Source organism: Heptranchias perlo, chromosome 8 (assembly GCF_035084215.1).
Source record: "Heptranchias perlo isolate sHepPer1 chromosome 8, sHepPer1.hap1, whole genome shotgun sequence".
Classification (NCBI taxonomy): domain Eukaryota; kingdom Metazoa; phylum Chordata; class Chondrichthyes; order Hexanchiformes; family Hexanchidae; genus Heptranchias; species Heptranchias perlo.
Window position 1 is genome coordinate 70,624,181 of NC_090332.1, and position 19,946 is coordinate 70,644,126.

The following is a 19,946-nucleotide window of genomic DNA, read 5'->3' on the forward strand; positions in this document are numbered from 1 at the left end:
TGCACTCAACATAAAATCCCTGAAACCTGAAAAGTGAGGGTTTGTCATGATGGCAATTCGAATGCTCATTTCTCATTGTTGCGTTAAGAGTGTTGGATATTTATGGTGCTTGTTGCCAATGCTGCATCATTGTATCAGGAGTACTGTGTTCAGTTGTGGGCACCGGACCTCAGAAAGGGTATATTGGCCTCGGAGCGGGTGCAGTGCAGATTCACCAGAATGATACTGGGGCTAAAAAGGATAAATTATGAGAAACGGTTGCATAAACTAGGTTTGTATTCCTTTGAGTATAGAAGATTAAATGATGATCTAATTGAGGTGTTTAGGATGGTTAAAGGATTTGATAGGGTAGATGGAGAGAAACTATTTTGTCTGGGGGGGAGTTCAGAGCAAGGGAGCATAACCTTAAAACTTGAGCTAGGCCTTTCAGGGTCGATGTCAGGAAGCACTTCTTCACACAAAGGGTAGTTGAAATCCGGAACTCTCTCCCCCAAAAAGCTGTTGAGGCTGGGGGTCAATTGAAAATTTAAAAACTGAGATTGGTAGATTTTTGTTAGGTAAGGGTATCAAGGGATATGAAACCAAGGCGGGTAAATAGAGTTAAGATACAGACTCAAGGGGCTGAATAGCCTCCTCCTGTTCTTATGTTCCTGCGTATGTGATGCCAGGATGAGTCAAGTCAAACCTGTGTGAGTTGTTTGTTTGTAAATGGAGAAAAGTTAAAACTGTCTTAAGATGTGCAGGACCGAGGGATTAATGAGGAAAAATGAAGAAATAATCGTAAGTGGATGAATTCTAGTTTCCCGGGTTACCATGAATATATCCTAAAGTTTCATCCTTTCCCCTAGAAGTGTCATCTAACGGACGTAAACTGTGCTTGGATTTTATACTGAGATATTGGACGTTGGATTGATTGGGGGCATAGAAACCCTTATTGTACATCGAGCTGATCATATGAAATGGTTCAGTGATCTCTTCAAACAATGTTGATTGATTGGTATTTGTGAAAAATTTACCTAACTAAAATTACAAACCAAGAAAGACAAATTGTATTTCATCCTGTCTGGCATGATTGGACTAGAAATAACTGTTCAGAGACTCTCTGTGATAATTGCTTTTTTGCATTTGATTCTGCTTTTAAAATTTATTTTCACATGCATACAATTAGTACAATTATAGTGATCTAAGTATTGAATTTTTTTACAACTTTTTTTAAGTGAACTATTTAAAGATTATCCATGCTCCCCATACAAGAATCATTGTCGGAAAAACACAACATATGCCTGAAATGATAACTTCAAAAATATGTGCTTAGTGCAGTCCTGATATCAGGGCCTAAATTTTAACACGGAGCCGGGAAGACGGCGGGGGTGGGTGGGGGAATTCCTGACAGGAAACCCGGAAATACTGGTTTCCCGGATGTCCTTACGATTTTGACATAAGGACGTCTTTTATTTTTTTTGTCAGTTTTTGGACTGACAGGCCAGCCTGGTTGGCCGGCTGTCCGTCAGTTGGACGGGAGAAGAGAAAGGAAGTGGATGGGAGAAGGTAAGTCTTAGATGGGGGGTTTGGGGTCTGTCATGGGGGGGGAGTTGTTTGGGATCGGGGGGGTCGGGGGTCATCGGCGGGTTGTCGAGGGTCTTCGGTGGGGTCGGGAATCATCGGGGGACGGGAGTCATCGGGGGGGGGGGGGTGTGGTCAGAGATCGTGATGGGGGAGCGGTCAGAGATCGTGGTGGTAGTGTCACTGTAGGTAAGCTTGTTGAGCCTGGGGAAGCACTCCTGCTCCCTGCGGGCCCACAACAGTGCTATAAAAGCACTTACCTGCTGTTTCGGGCCTTCTTGCCTCCTTTTACGTGGCATGAAGTAGAAGGCCCGGGAATTCCCAGGGATTAGAAATAAAAAACCTGTAAAAATGGAGGCCCGCAGCCTCGTTGAAAGCTTTCAGTGACCGACCCACCCCTTGAGAGAAGATTGGTCACCCGCCCCTCGACCCGCCTCAGTTAAAACCGGAAGTGGACGGGTTGAGGGGGGGTTTAGATTTTTGAAATTTTCACTGCTCCCCTGCCCCCAACCCACCCGTTCTTCTGGGTTGAAATTTAGGCCCAGGTGTCAGCCATGGCTCAGTGGTAGCACTCTTGCCTCTGAGTTAGAAGGTTGTGGGTTCAAGTCCCACTCCAGGGACTTGAGTACATAATCAAGGCAGATGTTCCAAGTGCAGTACTGAGGGAGTACTGCACTGTTGGAGGTGCTGTCCTTTGGATGAGATGTTGAACAGAGGTCCTGTCTGCCCTCTCTGCGTGGTAAAATCTTCCATGAACCAAAGCAGTCAGGCAGTGTAATAGAACATAATTGTTTATTTATTTTTTCTTTCCATTAAAAAGTATTCCTTGATGTATTTGAGTGGTGACCTGGTGCAGTTTTATTAATAGAGCTGAAAATGGGTTTATCACCAAAAATAAGCATTTTTAATAAGGGTGTCCAGTCCTCCACCTGTGAGTAACCTGATTTTAAATCACTGAAAATGACTTAAAAAAATTATACTGAACCATTTACTAGTTTCATTGGTGTACATTGGTCAGTTTTTTAGTAAATTAAATATTTTTTGATATGTAAAACCTTTTAAAACGTGCCTCCTAGTGTCTGTGCGCCTAAGAAAATGAGCGCAATTTGTAGAGCCTTCCGGAACCAGCGCAATCAGCGGAAACTCGCAATGTCGACCTGAGGTCGTGGCCAATTTTGTGGGCAGGGTCTGATTCAGGCAAATTGAATCTCGAACTAGCGTAAAGGATTGCGGAAAACACGAGCGGATGTGATTTTGGGTGCAGTTAACTTACATTTAAAATTCCCGGATATTTTGCACTGGTCCGGCCAATTCCATCTGGATATTACTGGCATAAACAAATGGAACCTCGACCCCTAAATTCCCACTTTCCTCTTTGTTTATTTTAAATTACTTTAGCAAAACAAAATTGTATTATCAGAAGTAGACTAGTCCAAATTCTAATAATCCAACCTGTTTCTTGGTGTGTGAGTACAGTTTTGCCTAACAGTTGTTCACATTAACAAGAATCAGCTGGAACAGTAATTTCCTGTTTGTTACTTTGCCTGATTAATTCGACAAAATCTAGAGGGCGGGAGGTTGAAAATGGATGGCTCAACCTCTCTGATGTCCTGAGGCAGAGCTAGCAGTAGAGCGCGATTGTACCTGTGATTCTGTGCGTAATGAAGTACTGATCTCAATCAGAGCTTGGCTACTTCCCCTGAGAAAGGAAGAGGAAATCAAAAGAGTCGCTCCAGGCCCCCATCAAGCACCTGATAGAGCCGAGTTATAGAACAGTATTGACGAGGCCTGGGCCTTGGCAGCTTCCCTCCCACTCATTTTGTGAGGGATGAGGAACAAAACACAAAATAACCTACCCTCCTTCATGGATTGTTATGCTATTAAAATAAACGTTAGCAAATTTGTTAATCTTCCCCCTTCATTTCATAAATGAAGGCCGGAAATAATAAACCGTGACTAAAATGATTACACTGTTAGGGATAGCTTATTAAATTTACATATAGAAAAGGATATTACCTGGAAAATTGACTTACGGTGTCAAAAAAACACCTATTACACAGTGAAGAATACCATGGTTTTAAACGACAATAAATTATCCATTTATTACCAGGACATATCTATCGTAATCTTGTTGTGTAACCAGGCCTATGTAACTTGAGTTTCTGTGTGTCCATTTGCGTGCGTGTTTTGGCTGCCCCTCCGGACCCGACCCTATCACTTCTATTTCCCTTTTTTCTTCTTTTCTCTTTATCCTTCCTAAGCCACTCTCTCCTGTCGTCATGTCTCCTTTCATTTCTCCCCTCTCGGGTATTCTGCCCCCCCCTAAATCCCTACCCTAACCCTTCTACACTCCTCAACCTTCCTACGCTCCTGCCGCCGCCCCAGGCTTGACTCCCTCTTAGATAAGCCTAAAGCTTCCCTCTATGCCTCTCTTACGAGCAGGAACCTCAACTGCCCCATCCTACTCTCTAACCGACCTTCCCGTCCAGTATGCCAGCTGGGGGCTAATCTTGCCAATCTCATTCACGTTCCAATCACCCCTCCTAATGCTGACCCTGTTGACTCTGCCAGCACATCAGCTATCACCGCCCCTCTCCATGTCTCCCTCCAGGATATCCGTTCACTTGTGAACAAGGCGCTTAGCATCCGTGAGCTTATTGTGGATGATTGCATCGACACCATGGTGATAACACCTTCCCCCTTAATGAAGCCTCCCCGCCTGGCTATATCTTCCACCACTTGCCCCGCCGAGACCGCCGTGGTGGCGGTGTGGCTCTTATCACCCAATCACATTTTGGTCTGTCCCCCTGCTCCTCTGGCACCTCCTCCTCCTTTGAGTATCTCACCTGTTCCATCCCTCTCACCTCTCCTCTAAAATCCTTGTTCTCTACTGCCCACCCAAGTACCATGCCAAGTTTTTCTCCGAGATATCTTCGCTGCTTTCCTCCCTTAGCCCCTGCACCGAGTGACTTCTCATCCTCGGTGATTTCAACCTCCATCTCGACTCATCATGCCCTCTCCTGAGTTCACTGCCCTCCTATCCTCCCTTAATTTCTCCCTCCATATAAACTCTGCTATCCATATTCACGGCCACCTCCTTGACCTTGCCATCTCACGTGGCCTCTCTACTCCCATCGTGTCAATCACAGATAAGGCCATCTCTGATCACTTCCTTGTATCCCTTTCCACTCACATCCCCTTTCCCCCTCCCAAACTCACTTGCTTTTGTGTCCACCCCTGGAAAAAACTGTCCCCCAAGTCTTTTACAATGACACATTCAAATTCCCAACTCTCTAGCCTCTGGCCCTCCATTCAGCATAACATTTCTGCTCAATCACAGCCTCACCTCCACCTTTGACGCCCTTGTCCATGTTGAAACCATTACTCTCTCTCTACCCTGGTTGCTCCCCCTAGTACAGCCCTCATCTCCGCTCCTTTAAATCCAAGATTCGAAGACTTGAACGCTTATGGCGGACAGCTGGTTTAGCCATTCATTGCCAAATCTGGCTGGACCACAAAAGCACTATCGGGTCCTGTTCTCCTCTGCCAAAACTGCTCACTATTCCAGGATCATTCTGGAATGCAAAAATAACCCCTGGCTTCTCTTCACCACAACTGGTCTTCTTAAACCCCTCCACCCTCACCTCCAATGAAAAGTGCGAGGAGCTCATGGACTTCTTTGTCACTCAGATTGAGACCATCTGTTCAGCTGCCTCTGCTGCTTCCCTCCCTTCCCCGGCCCTAAAACTCGCATCTTTCTCTAGTTTCTCTCCTATCTCCCCTCATGCCCTCTCTGAGCTCATCTTGTCCGTGAGACCCACCTCCTGCTCCCTCGATCCTATTCCCACCAAACTGCTGACCACCGAACTTCCCTTCCTGGCCCCAATGTTAGCTGATATTGTTAATGGTTCTCTCTCCTCAGGTACTGTCCCCCTCCGCTTCAAATTTGCCGTCATCATCCCCCTCCTCAAAAAACCCACCCTTGACCCCTCTGTCCTTGCAAACTACCGACCCACCTCCAACCTCCCTTTCCTCTCCAAAGTCCTTGAACGTGTTGTCGCCTCCCAAATCCGTGCCCATCTTTCCCACAATTCCATTTTTGAACCCCTTCAATCAGGTTTCCGCCCCTGCCACAGTACTGAAACTCGCATGTTAACTTGCACCAAGTCCTGTTCACCCATCACCCCTGTGCTCACTGACCTACATTGGCTCCCAGTCCGGCAACAACTTGATTTTAAAATTATCATCCTTGTTTTCAAATTCCTCCATGGCCTCACCCCTCCCTATCTCTTTAACCTCCTCCAGGACCTACAACCCTCCGAGACCTCTGCACTCCTCCAAGCTTTTGGGCACCTGTCCTAATATCTCCTTATGTGGCTCGGTGTCAAATTTTGTTTGAAAATCGCTACTGTGAAGCACCTTGGGACCTTTTACTACGTTAAAGGTGCTATATAAATGCAAGTTGTTGTTATGTGTCATTTTTAACGTAGTGCAAATATTTTTGTTTCAATTTTTAAAAAATGTTCACTGCCGTTACTAATTTTCAGATTTCATGCTAATTATTTTGTCAGGTTCATTGTCACCAGCCAACTTGGGAATAATCCAGCTGAACAACGATTTATGACTGTTTTTCCTTACATTGCAGGATATTGGAGAAAGCAGTTAGATCACATCTGTGCACATCTGCGCAGTTACACACAGAATAACACTGAATTCCGGGCTCTTATTGGAGAACCCCAAATGGGAAAGGTAAGTGCTGAACCTCTTAAACTGTTTTTGGTTCTAGAAAAGTTGATTAGAAGGTCATCAAAGAAAGAACTTACATTTAGACAGTGTCCTTCACATCTCTTACTGGCAAAGGCGGCCTCGGTTTAATGACTCATCCACAAGACAGCATCTCTGACAGTGCAGCACACCCTCAGTACTGCACTGAAGTGTCAGCCTGGAACATGTGCTCAAGTCTCTGGAGTGAGGTTTGAACTCACAACCTTCAGACTCAGAGGTGAATTAAGTTCTCTTGTTGGTTTATCCTTAGCATGTAGAAGCAGCAAGCTTCATGGGCTTAATGCCCTTTTCTTCTATATTTTCGTAGAATTTTACAGCACTGAAAGAGGCCATTGGACCCATCGCACCTGTGCCAGCTCTCTGAAAGAGCTTAGTTCCATTCCCCTGCCCTTTCCCCAAACCATTGTTTCTTTTCAAATACTTATCCATTTTCCTTTTAAAATCCATACACATTCTGCTTCCACCACTCTTCCTGATGGTGCATTCCACATTCTAACAATATTGTGTGGGAAATAAGTTCTAATCTTTCCCTTCTTTCTTTTGATGACGATCTTAAATGTATCCAACTCATGAACCACTGGAAATAGTTTTTCCTTATTTACCTTATCAAAACCCCTCATTATTGTAAATCCCTCTATCAAATCTCCTCTTACCCTTCTTTTCTTTGAGCTTTTGATCACCTTTCCTAATATCTCCTTATGTGGCTCAATGTCAAATTTTGTCTAACATCCCTGTGAAATGCCTTGGGACGTTTTACTATGTTAAAGAAGTTATATAAATGCAAGTTGTTGAAGTTTGTTCTAATTAAAAGAGCCCCAGTGTCTATAGTCGCTCCTCATAACTGCCTGTTCCCCCTGATATCATCTTAGTAAATCTCTTCTGCACCCCTTTCATAGCCTTGACATCCTTCTTAAAGTAAGGCACCCAAAACTGGACACGATATTCTAACTGCGGCCTAAGCGGTGGTTTGTATCGGTTCAGCATTACCTCTTTACTTTGTACTCTGCGAAGAGTGAAATTCGTCTTGGGTCGTAGTTCAAAACGGGTGATAACAAATCAACAGCCAATAGAAAAGAAAACCAGGCGGAGTATAAAACAGGCAGCCGATTTGCCAAGACGAATTTCACTCCCCTGTGCCGAGAAACCGAGAATCCCAGATGCTTTTTTTTATATAATGGCTTTATCAACTTATCCTCACAATTTAAATCATAATCGGTGAATTATGAACCCCTAAATCTCTCTGCTTCTCTACTCCATTTAAAGTTTTACCATTTAGTATTTTCTTACATTGCATTTTTGTTTCTGATTTGATGGCATTTGCCCATCTTCTGCAAGTGAGAAACTTAATTAACCATATACGAGGTTCAGTCTTTGAGCTGAATCATTTTCAGTCCAGTGGGTTTGAGTTCTGTCTTAAGTTATTTCTCAGAATCGTTGCTAGTGATTCCCACATCCCGAGAATGAATTTTAAAAAGTAGATAAAGCAGTAACACTTTCTGAAGTCACAAAAGTTCCTCTTTTCCTCCCTAGGGGAACAACCATGAGAAACATTGAGGTCTGAGTCAGCATTAGCAGTTCCCCCTTCCCCTACAAAGGTAGCATCAGGGTCAAAAGACGGAAAAATTCAAATGCACCGAGAAAAAAGCTGCCCTCAATTCAAATAGAGGGCTTTCAGTGCCACTGGGTATGCTGGGATAGTCCCACCTCCATGGCACTCTTTCTTGTACTGAACCAGAAGACTTGGATGGCATTTGTAACTGATCTTTGCCCCAGAAAAGGCAGATTCATTCTACTGCCGCTGTACAGTCGATCATTAACAGGAGCTATCGGCAGCGGGAAATCCTTAGGTGTGGGTTGTTCAGTCTCAGCGATATAACTGTGGGGTAGCCTTGTGACAGAAAGACAAGCTGTGTCCTTCATAAAAAGAAAAAAAGAACTTGCATTTATATACCGCCTTTCACAACATCAGGACATCCCAAAGTGCTTTACAGCCAATAAAGTACTTTTGAAGTGAAGTCACTGTTGTAATGTAGGAAACACGGCAGCCAATTTGCGTACAGCAAGGTCCCACAAACAGCAATCTGATAATGACCAATAATCTGCTTTTGTGATGTTGTATGAGGGATAAATATTGGCCAGGACACCAGGGAGAACTCCCCTACTCTTCTTCAAATAATGTCATGGGACCTTTACGTTCACCTGCAAGGGCAGACAAGGCCTTGGGTTAACGTCTCATCCGAAAGACTGCACCTCCGACAGTGTAGCACTCCCACAGTACTTCACTGGAGTAACAGCCTAGATTTTGTGCTCAAGTGTCTGGAGTGGGACTTGAACCCACAATCTTCTGACTCAGAGTTGAGAATGCTACCAAACTAAGCCACAGCGGACATTATATTGCAGCAGGGGATGGCCAAGTGATACCAGTGCATTGCTCCTCTCATCTTCCCTCTAATTCCTCTTTCTCATTTTCTCTCCTCTTGTCTCCTTTCACCCTGCCTAGCTGAGGGGATGTGTGAATATTTTCTCTTGCAGTTAATAGAAACAGGGCCAATCCACAATCCGTGATCTTCATAGAGGCCTTTCAGTGCCACTGTGCATACTGGGATAGCTCCACCTCCATGGCACTCTCTCTTGCTTTCCGGCAAGAGAAGTGGAGGAACGATAGTCCCAGTCTGCAAATGCAGGATATCGCAATCCACAGAAGGAAGGGCAGGAGGTTGCAAATACAGGGGAGTTGGAAGGCCAGTCATTAACCGTGTCAACTCTGATGCATTGGGCTAGTGCTGCTCAACAGTATGAATTAGAAGAGTTCAGGAGATCGTGAAGATGAGGATTACAAAATTACCAGCTACCACAGAGCCACCGTTGAATCAACAAAAACTTGCATTTATATAGAGCCTTGAATGAAGTAAAACATCTCAAGGCGCTTCACAGGAGCGTAATCAGACAAAAATTGATACGAAGCTAAAGAAGGAGCTATTAGGATAGGTGACCAAACGCTTGGTCAAAGAGGTAAGTTTTAAGCCTTCTTAAAGGAGGAGAGAGAGGTAGAGAGGCGAAGAGGTTTGGGGGGGGGGGGAATTCCAGAACTCAGGGCCTAGACGGCTGAAGACACGGCCTCCAATGGTAGGGAAAAAGGAGTGGAGGATGCACAAGAGGCCACAGTTAGGGGAACGTAGAGTTTGCGGAGGGTTATAGGGCCAGAGCAGGTTACAGAGATAGGGACGGGCGAGGCCGTGGATAGATTTGAACATGAGGTTGAGAATTTTAAAATCGAGGCATTGGTGGACCGGGAGCCAACGTAGGTCAGCGAGCACAGGGGTGAACAGGACTTGGTGCGAGTTAGGATACGGGCAGCAGAGTTTTGGATGAACAGAAGTTTACAGGGGGTGGAAGATGGGAAGCTGGCCTGGAGAGCATTGGAATCACTGGGCTTCACACTAGTAAATTAGAAGGGAAAGTCCTGCCGATGAACAGAGGCACCATGAACTGTGCTTTGGAGATCCTGCCACAATGCTTTCAGACTCATGGGTAGCAGTACCCCATGTCTGTTTGATGTGAGACTTCAATACTATCCAGCAGGTCATGAATAAAAGTAAAAGGGCAGCTTATAAGGAACATCCCTCAGTATTGATGGTCGCAGCCCCAATCCCACATTCATCACCCAGATTGATGCAATCCTGAGATGCCTTGACGGGGGAGGGGAAGAGAGGAAGATGTAAGCCTCGCTACCTGGCCTCCTTTGTTGAAAGGAGTTGAGAACCAATCACGTGGAGATGTATAAAGGGAAGGGAAAATCACGTGCCGGATTGGAGGGAAAAAAATCCTTGTAATTTCCTTTTTGGCTTTACCTGATTTATTGGATTGCATATGGAGGATGGTTTCATTTAAAGAATGATTACTTGTTTCATGGCTTATGATTAATTGACCTATTCTTTGTGCCCTGGCAGATCATATCAGCTACGGTCCATGAAGATGGATATGAGCTCAGTCTGCGACTGAATTTTGTTCTTGCAGGAGATAAGGTCTGTTTACTCTGGATTAAGATGGTTATCTGCTGGTTTTGAAGTGATGTTAAAGCCCTCAGTAATGTTTTCTGGCTGCTCTTATTGCTATCAAATCCCTTGAAACCTTTAGCGTGAACCACATTTTTTATGCTGCAGAGTTCGAGGTCACAATATTTTTTAAATGAGGCTCAGTGATCAGTTGAATAAAAAAAGAATTTTCTACCTTCCTATTTATGAAACACTGCCTACATTTTTATGACTCAGGTATTCTAACTCTGCCTGTGCCAAGAACTTCAACATTTCATGCAAAATAGTTTGCAGGTCTGCTTCAGGTTCAAGCTTTCCCACCCTCCTCGTATGGTGTGTTCCTTACACACCATTCACTGCTGTAAAACCAGAACCATTTTACTAAATTAGATAGAAACAGAACAGGGAGAATTAGGGTTACAGTAACATCACACTTCACTGACCAAGAAGGCTAGTGTACAAAGAAGGGAGTACTTTCAACATAAAGACTTCCGCTCCCAATTTATATACTGTACAAGAATACTGGTAGAAATCTCGGGGATTAAAGTGGGCCGCATAGCACCCGTTTTTCAGGCACTACGTGGCCTCCTAAGGCCCCAAAATGGCAGGCAGGAGGCACATGCACACTTCCGACTGGAAGTGCGCCGTCCGCCATGTTGGGTAAGGACAAACAAGAGGCCCTTACCCACGCCTGAAGCAGGCATTAGGCCATTTGCATTTGCAAATAGAGGGCATAACACTTGCTTCAGATCCCTGCTGCAACTTTGGTTTGTCCCGAGGCAGCCAGCGCCATCGCACTCAGGCAAACTAACCCTAAACACCGTCTACATAAAGGTGTTACTTACCACAATCACCATTCTGATTGTCCCCGGTCCCGAGACCCCAACCTCCGACCTCCAGGTACTCCAACCCCCAATCTCCCTCCCCCTAACCTCCAGGCACTCCAACCCCTGATCTCCCTCCCCCGACCCCAACCTCCATGCCCCAACCCCCGATCCTCTGACCTCCGACCTCCATGCCCCCCAAACTCTGATCTCCTTCCCTCCCAGCCCCGATCTCCAAGACCACCGACCCACAATCTCCTTCCCCCCGACCACTGATTGCAACCCCACCCCCCGAGGTCCGTAATCCCCCCCATCCATGGCCACCGATCACTTATCTGTGGGCCGCTGCGGTGCTAGCAGCAACCCGAACTTCCAGCAACTGACCTGCGTGGCCTCCCCCCATGGTGCCATCTCTATGTCAATGAGGTCCCAGGCCAAGAATCCGGCAGGTGGGAAAAGTCAATTCCCAGCTTTCTTTGAGGAACAGTTCCCTGGCGTGCCCACTAGTAGCGGCTGGGTGAGCAGTGGGTCCCTGTTTGGTGATAGAGGCGACGTATATTTACAACAATAAATGTAAAGACATCTCCTAGCAGATGGGAGATGCTAGAAATTTAGGAGCGCGCATCCCACCGCGCAGGATAATTACCCCGCACACTAATTGTGAGATCTGAGGAGCCCCAAATATTGGGTCACTAGTGGGTTTGCTAGGGAACTGTTACTCAAAGGAATCTGGGAATTAACTTTTCCTGATCAGCATCCTGTCTAGGGCCCAGCCGAGGAAAGTCAGTGTCAGCCCGGCTTGTGCATGTTTCAGTAGGCATCCAAGGCAATTACATAAGAACAAGAGTAGTCCATTCAGCCCCTCTAGCCCGTTCCACCATTCAGTTAGATCATAGCTGATCTGTATTTCACCTAACCAAAATCTATCAATCTCAGTCATTAAATTTTCAATTGACCCCCAGCCTGAACAACTTTTCTGGGGGAGAGGGTTTCAGATTTCCACTGCCCTTTGTGTGAAGAAGTGCTTCCTGTTGTCATCCCTGAATGGCCCAGCTCTAATTTTAAGATTATTCTCCCTTGTTCTGGGACTCTCCCACCAGAGGAAATAGTTTCTCTCTATCTACCCTATCAAATCCTTTAATCATCTTAAACACCTCAATTAGATCACCTCTTAATTTTCTATTGAACGGGCACACAGCAGGTTTGAACCCCAAACCTCTCGCTTTTTAATGAACAAAACTCCCTAAGTATTGGAGCAAACTCCTAGACCAATGAGCCACTGGCAATTACAGAGACAATTTCCATATTTCATTATGGAGCTGCTTCTTGATAGGCCTCTAACTGACCTCAGCAGATTAACGTCCTCATGAGGGGGAAACACATAATGGCAGATTTTCCAGAAGGATGTGGGGGTAAGGGAAGAAGTGGGGGGGAGGAGGTGAACAGAATTGTTAATGATCCTGAAGGGGATTCAAACCCATTGTTTCTCTACAGATGTTATTTTGCTTCAGTGTACGTTGAATATTAACCATACACATACACTGTGTACATAGAATTACATCGAATGTACAGCATAGAAACAGGCCATTCGGCCCAACAGATCCATGCCGATGTTTATGCTCCACATGAGCCTCCTCCTACCCTTCTTCATCTAACCCCATCAACATATCCTTCTATTCCTTTCTCCCTCATGTGTTTATCTAGCTTCCCCTTAAATGCATCTATGCTATTCGCCTCAGCTACTTCTTGTGGTAGTGAGTTCCACATTCTAACCACTCTCTGGGTAAAGAAGTTTCTTCTGAATTCCCAATTGGATTTATTAGTGACTATCTTATATTTATGGACCCTAGTTCTGGTCTCCCCCGCAAGTGGAAACATCTTCTCTACGTCTACCTATCAAACCCTTTCATAATCTGAAAGACCTCTCTCAGGTCACCCCTCAGTTTTTTCTTTTGTAGAGAAAAGAGCTCCAGTTTGTTCAATTTTTCCTGATAGGTATAACCTCTCAGTTCTCATATCATCCTAGCAAATCTTTTTTGCACCTTCTCCAGTGCCTCTATGTCCTTTTTTACAATATGGAGACCAGATCTGTTCACAGTACTCCTTGGTCAAACCAAGGTCCAGTACAAGTTTAATATAACGTCCCTGCTTTTCAATTCTATCCCTCTAGAAATGAACCCCAGTGCTTGATTTGCTTTCTTCGAGGCCTTATTAACCTGCGTCGTTACTTTTAGTGATTTGTGTATCTATACCCTCAGAACCCTCTGCTTCTCTACCCCGTTTAGACTCTTATTTTCCAAGGAGTATGTGGCCTCCTTATTCTTCTCACCAAAATTGGTAGCCCTCGCTATTCACAATATATATCAATGATTTGGATGAGGGAACCAAATGTAATATTTCCAAGTTTGCTGACGACACAAAATTAGGTGGGATTGTGAGTTGTGAGGAGGATGCAAAGAGGCTTCAAGGCGATTTAGACAAGTTGAGTGAGTGGGCAAATACATGGCAGATGCAGTATAATGTGGATAAATGTGAAGTTATCCACTTCGGAAGGAAAAACAGAAAGGCAGAGTATTATTTAAATGGTGATAGATTGGGAAATGTTGATGTACAAAGGGACCTGGGTGTCCTTGTACACCAGTCACTGAAAGCAAACATGTAGGTGCAGCAAGCAGTTAGGAAGGCAAATGGTATGTTGGCCTTCATTGCAAGAGGATTTGAGTACAGGAGCAAGGATGTCTTACTGCAGTTATACAGGGCCTTGGTGAGACCACACCTAGAGTACTGTGTGCAGTTTTGGTCTCCTTACCTAAGAAAGGATATACTTGCCATAGATGGAGTGTAGCGAAGGTTCACCAAACTGATTCCTGGGGTGGCAGGACTATCGTATGAAGAGAGATTGGGTGGACTCGGCCTGTATTCACTCGAGTTTAGAAGAATGAGAGGGGATCTCGTTGAAACATAAAATTCTGACAGGGCTCGATCAGACTGGATGCAGGGAGGATGTTTCCCCTGACTGGGAGGTCCAGAACAAGGGGTCACAGTCTCAGGATACGGGGTAGGACATTTAGGATTGAGATGAGGAGAAATTTCTTCACTCAGAGGGTGGTGAACCTGTGGAATTCTCTACCACAGAAGGCTGTGCAGGCCAAGTTACTGAATATATTTAAGAAGGAGCTAGATAGATTTCTAGACACAAAAGGCATCAAGGGGTATGGAGAGAGAGCGGGAATATGGTATTGAGATAGAGGATCAGCCATGACCATATTGAATAGTGGAGCAGGCTCGAAGGGCCGAATGGCCTACTCCTGCTCCTATTTTCTATGTTTCCATGTCTATGTGAAATGCACCACCTCACACTTGTCTATATTGAAATTCATTTGCCAATTACACACCCATTCTGCAAATTTATTAATGTCTTCCTGTGTTTTGTCGCAGTCCTCCTCGGTATTAACTATACCCCCCAATTTGGTGTCGTCCACAAATTTTGAAATTCTACTCCGATTTCTGAGTCTAAATCTTTTATGTAAATTGTAAACAACAGTGGCCCCAGCACCAATCCTTGTGTAACACCACTTCCCACCTTTTGCAAGTCTGAGTAACTACCTTTAATTACTCTCTGTTTTCTATTTTCTAGCCAGCTTGCTTGTCCCCTGACTCCACATGCTCTGACTTTAGTCATGAATTTACTATGCAGTACCTTATCAAAGGCCTTTTGAAAATCCAAAAATATTACATCTACTGCGTTACCCTTGTCTACCCTTTCTGTTACTTCTTCAAAGAATTCAATACGGTTGGTCAGCCTTCCCTTTTGAAATCCGTGCTGACTACACTTTATTATATTTTCGGTTTTTCTATTACATCTTTGAATAAGGAATCCATTTTCTTTCCTACCACTGACATTAAGCTAATTGGTCTATAGTTCCCTAGACTTGTTCTATCTCCCTTTTTAAATATAGGAATAACATTTGCGTCCGCCAATCCTCTGGCACTATTCCGTTTTCTAATGATTTTTTATATATATGTAATAGTGCCTCTGCTATCTCTTCCCTAACTTCTTTTAATAGGCGTGGATGCAATCCATCCGGACCAAGGGTTATATCTTCTCTAAGTTTGATTAGTTTATCAATTATCTCCCCCCTTTCTATCTTAAATGTCTTTATATATTTTTTGATCTCTTCTTCTAATGTCATGCCCACCTTGTTAGTCTCCCTGGTAAATACTGAGGCAAAGTAATTATTTAATATTTCTGCCATTTCGCTGTCATTACCTGTGAGTTTATCGTGTGTATCCCTTAGTGGCCCTATTCCTATCCTGATTTTTCTTTTGTTATTTATGTGTCTGTAGAATACCTTTACTATTTCTTTTTATATTCCTCGATAATTTAATTTCGTAGTTTCTGCAAATTAATCCCTTGCAGTGCGGAATATTTAGAAAAGAACACAGCATTCATTCAACAAAGTTGATATTGGGCGTGTTCACAGTCCTGCAAAAGTCTACAATTGACCATAGACTGGGAAGCAGGTAGAGAACTATTTACCCAGGGCAGCCTGTCTTTCAGTAAAAGCTTGCTGCGATGAGGAGTCATTAGTTCATGGCGCCTTTGTGCATTTTGGTTTTTCCCCAACAGAACATACTAACTGGAAAGTCAGTGAAGCTTCCTGAGAACAACTTCCTTAGTAGTGTGACTGAGGGGAGAGACGGTCTCTACGGCAGTCTGACCAGTTTGGGTAAGTTCCACTGGTGCGATTTGATGGCGATTGTTCAGCCTAAGGGAATGGGTGGAAACGGGGGGCATTTAGAGAGCAAAATTGCTTCTGTTCGAAAATCTCACTAAAAATAAAGTCGGCATGTGATCACCCTGTTTATATTTATGCTGACTTTGTTGCTAAAAATATCAACAGGAGGAATCTCGCCTCCTTTGTACCAAATAATGCTCTGGTTACAAGTGTGTAAACTGTGTTAGTACAGAAACCAGTTCCACCTCAACCAAGTGAGAAAATTCTTCTTTTCTCAATTATAAAATGACCGATTTGCGCTGTGAATTGCGGGTGCAGTGCATTTCTATGTGTCTAGAATATGTATGTTAAAAAAAAGAGCTCTCATTGGAGTAACTACTAAGATGTCGTGTTATTCCTGATGTGAAAAGCTCATTACAATGCAAGACTCAGCTCCCCCCCCTCTCCGTGCATCCCTTACCAACCCCCTCCCCAGTCTGCTAGATTTCCATTTTTCCTTGGAATTGTGTAAGTCTTTTAGCTTGATACTGTCTCTTACCTCATTTGTTGACCATGGTTTCTTAACTACACAAGTAAAGTCTTTGCCCTTTGGGACATAGTTCCTGAGCAACCTCGGGCACCTTACACCCAACTGGCTGTTATTAATGTGTGACCCTTGACAGTAAATGTCAACTGACTATTTATCCACGAGGGGCATCGTAGCTGAGCCCAATCTGTCCTCATCTGAAGTCGACACATTGCAGGGTTCAATGGATAACAATCATTCGTTGGAACCAGCACAATATTTCCCCTCTCCGTCACCCCAGGGTAGCAGCTCTGCCACTGCTCCTGAGATAAGATCATTCTCCACAGACCAGGATTCGAACCTGGGATCTTCCCGATCCGCACAACCCAACTACCAAGTGAATAAACTCACTGTGTTCAAATACTTGTTTTTAATTTATTGATTTGTCAAGAATATTTTAACATGGCAGAGATTTTTAGGAAAAAAGTGAAATTTGGAATTCTGAAATGAAAACAAAAAGTGCTGGAAACACCTTGCAGGTCTGTCCGCATCTAAAAGAGGCAGGTTAATGTTTTGGGAGGGACCTCACATCAGAACTCAGTTCTTTCCGCTAATCTGCCTCCCTCTTTTCAGATGCTGACTGACCTGCTGTGTGTTACCAACATTCTTTTTTAATTGTTTAAATCTTTTTTATTTATTATCTTGCATATTTTAAGCCAACTACCAAGTTACTTTTAGCATACTAAGATGTACCAAAGAGGAGCCATTTTATTGATTTCATTTCAATTCCATGCCATGAATTTGTTCACTAGATCAGTTTGAAGAAAACGTAACATTGAAATCTACATTGTAGATAGAGTAGCAACTAGTCATGGCCTTATCTACCTGCAACAGTCCACCCAGACAACCCCTTGAACCTAAAGGCTTCCCAATTAGGCTGTAGCTTAACACTAATTCATTGAGCAGCAAAAGTATCAACAAAAGTAACAGTCTGTCCCAACACTGTTCTGGCCGCTATTTTACATCAAATTTAGAGCACAGAAACAGGTAATTCGGTCCAACTGATCCATGCCGGTGTTTTGTAGGGCAGTTATGTGCAGGGTTCCGCTCAACACTGTATACTGGTCACAGCCATATTTGCATTGTGCTAGTATCATTCATTTGTACATTGAAAGAATGTTAGTTTACTTCCCAAAAATATGGCCTTCCCCAGAACGTTTGTCCAAATCCCTAATAGTTGTACGGTACGCAATACTAGGGTGCTGCGAATTTCAACCCCTTGGGGATTTGGTGGTCACTTTCACCCTAGAACAGAGAACAAGTGCCTTGTGCTTTTGCTCCTTGTAAGAGGGAAGTAATGAGCATTCAGTAGAATATAAGAATATTTGGGAACACTAGGCCCAACAAACCTGTCCCTTTATTAGAGATCACGAGATAGCTATGGATAAGGAACTACATTCGGCCCATCATAATTCATCCATCCATCCATCCATCCAACACCTTCCCATTGCATCATCCAATTGTTTCTTAAATAATTGTAGGGTTTTCCCCTCTAGTCTATCTGAACATCTGTTCCCTATTTTGATCACTCATTGTGTGAAGAAGAATTTCCTGAATTTCCTAAAATGACCCTTTACTGGTTTAATCCTGTGTCACCCTGTCCTACTCTGGCAACCTACCATCTACTTCCATCCTCTATATCTAAAAATGGAAAACTGTTTTGTGCCCATTCCAGAGGAGATGAATCATAGAATCGTTGAAAATTTGCGGCACAGAAGGAGGCCATTCGGCCCACCATGTCCGCGCCAGCTGAGAAACGAGCCACCCAGCCTAATCCCACTTTCCCGCCTTTGGTCCGTAGTCCTGCAGGTCACGGCTCTTCGGGTGCACATCCAGGTATTTTTTAAATGAGTTGAGGGTTTCTGCCTCTACCACCCTCTCAAGCAGTGAGTTCCTCATTTCCGCTCTAATCCTTCTACCAATCACTTTAAATCTATGCCCCCTGGTTATTGACTCCTCCGCTAAGGGAAATAGGTCCTTCCTATCCACTCTATCTCGGCCCCTCACAATTTTGTACACCTCAATCAAATCACCCCTCAGCCTCCTCTGTTCCAAGGAAAACAATCCCAGCCTATCCAATCTGTCATCATAGCTAAAATATGGGGGGCCGATATACTTGGTACACAGTGGGGGAAGCCTTGCTGTGCTTAGGAGGTTTTTTGGAAAATGAATCAAGTGAACCCTTTGAGATCTGAATCATCTTTGCTGTTTTCAAAGTGCAGACATTTCAGATACCAGTTCAGTAAAATAAGATGAATTGGTGTTCTGTAAATTAAAAAACACACGCTTATATTTGGTGCAGACTTGCTTGCATTGCTCAAAGGGTTGGCTGTGATAGGTTCTGATGTTACTATGATGGTCATCCTTCTCTGTGTAACATTTCTGTGTCCAGCTAGTGAGCCTCATTCAGGCGGAGTGGACACAAGCAAGAAACCGAAAAAATCCAGGAGGAAAAGACAAGTGACAGCAAAGGAAGATAGACTGCCAGTTAGTATTCTTTATAACGTCCTTTAAGTATCGTACAACACTGACACCAGCCTGTGAGAAACACTTGCTACGGATTTTATTTCCCTTTATTTAAATTTGTGTAAAAAGATGTACCAAACTGCTATGCTGTGGAGCGACAGAATGTCTTGACACACAAAGAGGTCCTAACCGTGGCCATGTCATCTAGTCAACTAGGGGAGGCCATTCAGCCCCTCAGGCCTGCTCTGCCTTTGACTTAATACCCTTACCTAACAAAAATATATCGATCTCAGTCTTGAAAATTTAAATTGACCCAGTCTTTTGGAGGAGAGAGATCCAGATTTCCATTACCCTTTGTGTGAAAACCTGCTGCCTGATTTTACTCCTGAATGGCCTTGCTCTAATTTTAAGATTATGTCCTCTTGTTCTGGATTCCCCCACCAGAGGAGATAGTTTCTCTTTAACTATCCTATCAAAACCTTTTATAGTTTTGAACACCTCGATTAGATCAGCGCTCAATTTTCTAAACTCAAGTGAGCACAAGCCAAGTTTATGCAACTTGTCCTCATAATTTAATCCTTTTAGCCCTGGTATCAGGAAAGGTGAATCTGTGCTATACCCTCTCCAAGGCCAATATTGTTGTAAATTGGATAACCAGGTGGTGAAGGATAGAATACAAGAGCCTGGTCTTTAGTTGCTTCCAAGCCTTTATTCACAGAGCTCCACATTACCCACACACCACACCCAAGACCAGCTCTCTTATAAATGGATACAGGAGAGTTCCCAATTGATACACACCACCTGAATACAATTAATGCTAATTGATATAAATCACATGGATACAATTAACAAATATATCCATCCTGAGATGCAGTGCCCAGAACTGAATGCAGTACTCTAGATGGGATCTGACCACGGCTCTGTGCAACTGAAGCACAACTTTCCCCCCTTTGAATTCCAACCCTCTTGG

General features: G+C 43.9%; 1 protein-coding gene across 5 annotated transcripts in view; it reads left to right on the forward strand.

Moving 5' to 3' along the window:
• dzank1 (double zinc ribbon and ankyrin repeat domains 1) overlaps positions 1 to 19,946 on the forward strand; it is a 79,766-nt gene that overhangs the window by 49,867 nt on the left and 9,953 nt on the right. For 4 of the 5 annotated variants that reach the window (XM_067989245.1, XM_067989244.1, XM_067989247.1 and 1 more), the window contains exons 14-17: positions 6,209 to 6,312; positions 10,299 to 10,373; positions 15,837 to 15,936; positions 18,903 to 18,997. In XM_067989245.1, the coding sequence (XP_067845346.1) occupies positions 6,209 to 6,312; positions 10,299 to 10,373; positions 15,837 to 15,936; positions 18,903 to 18,997 (374 nt within the window). Of the gene's footprint in view, positions 1 to 6,208; positions 6,313 to 10,298; positions 10,374 to 15,836; positions 15,937 to 18,185; positions 18,601 to 18,902; positions 18,998 to 19,946 lie in introns of those variants that run through there. The other variant, XM_067989248.1, reaches the window with a different exon arrangement.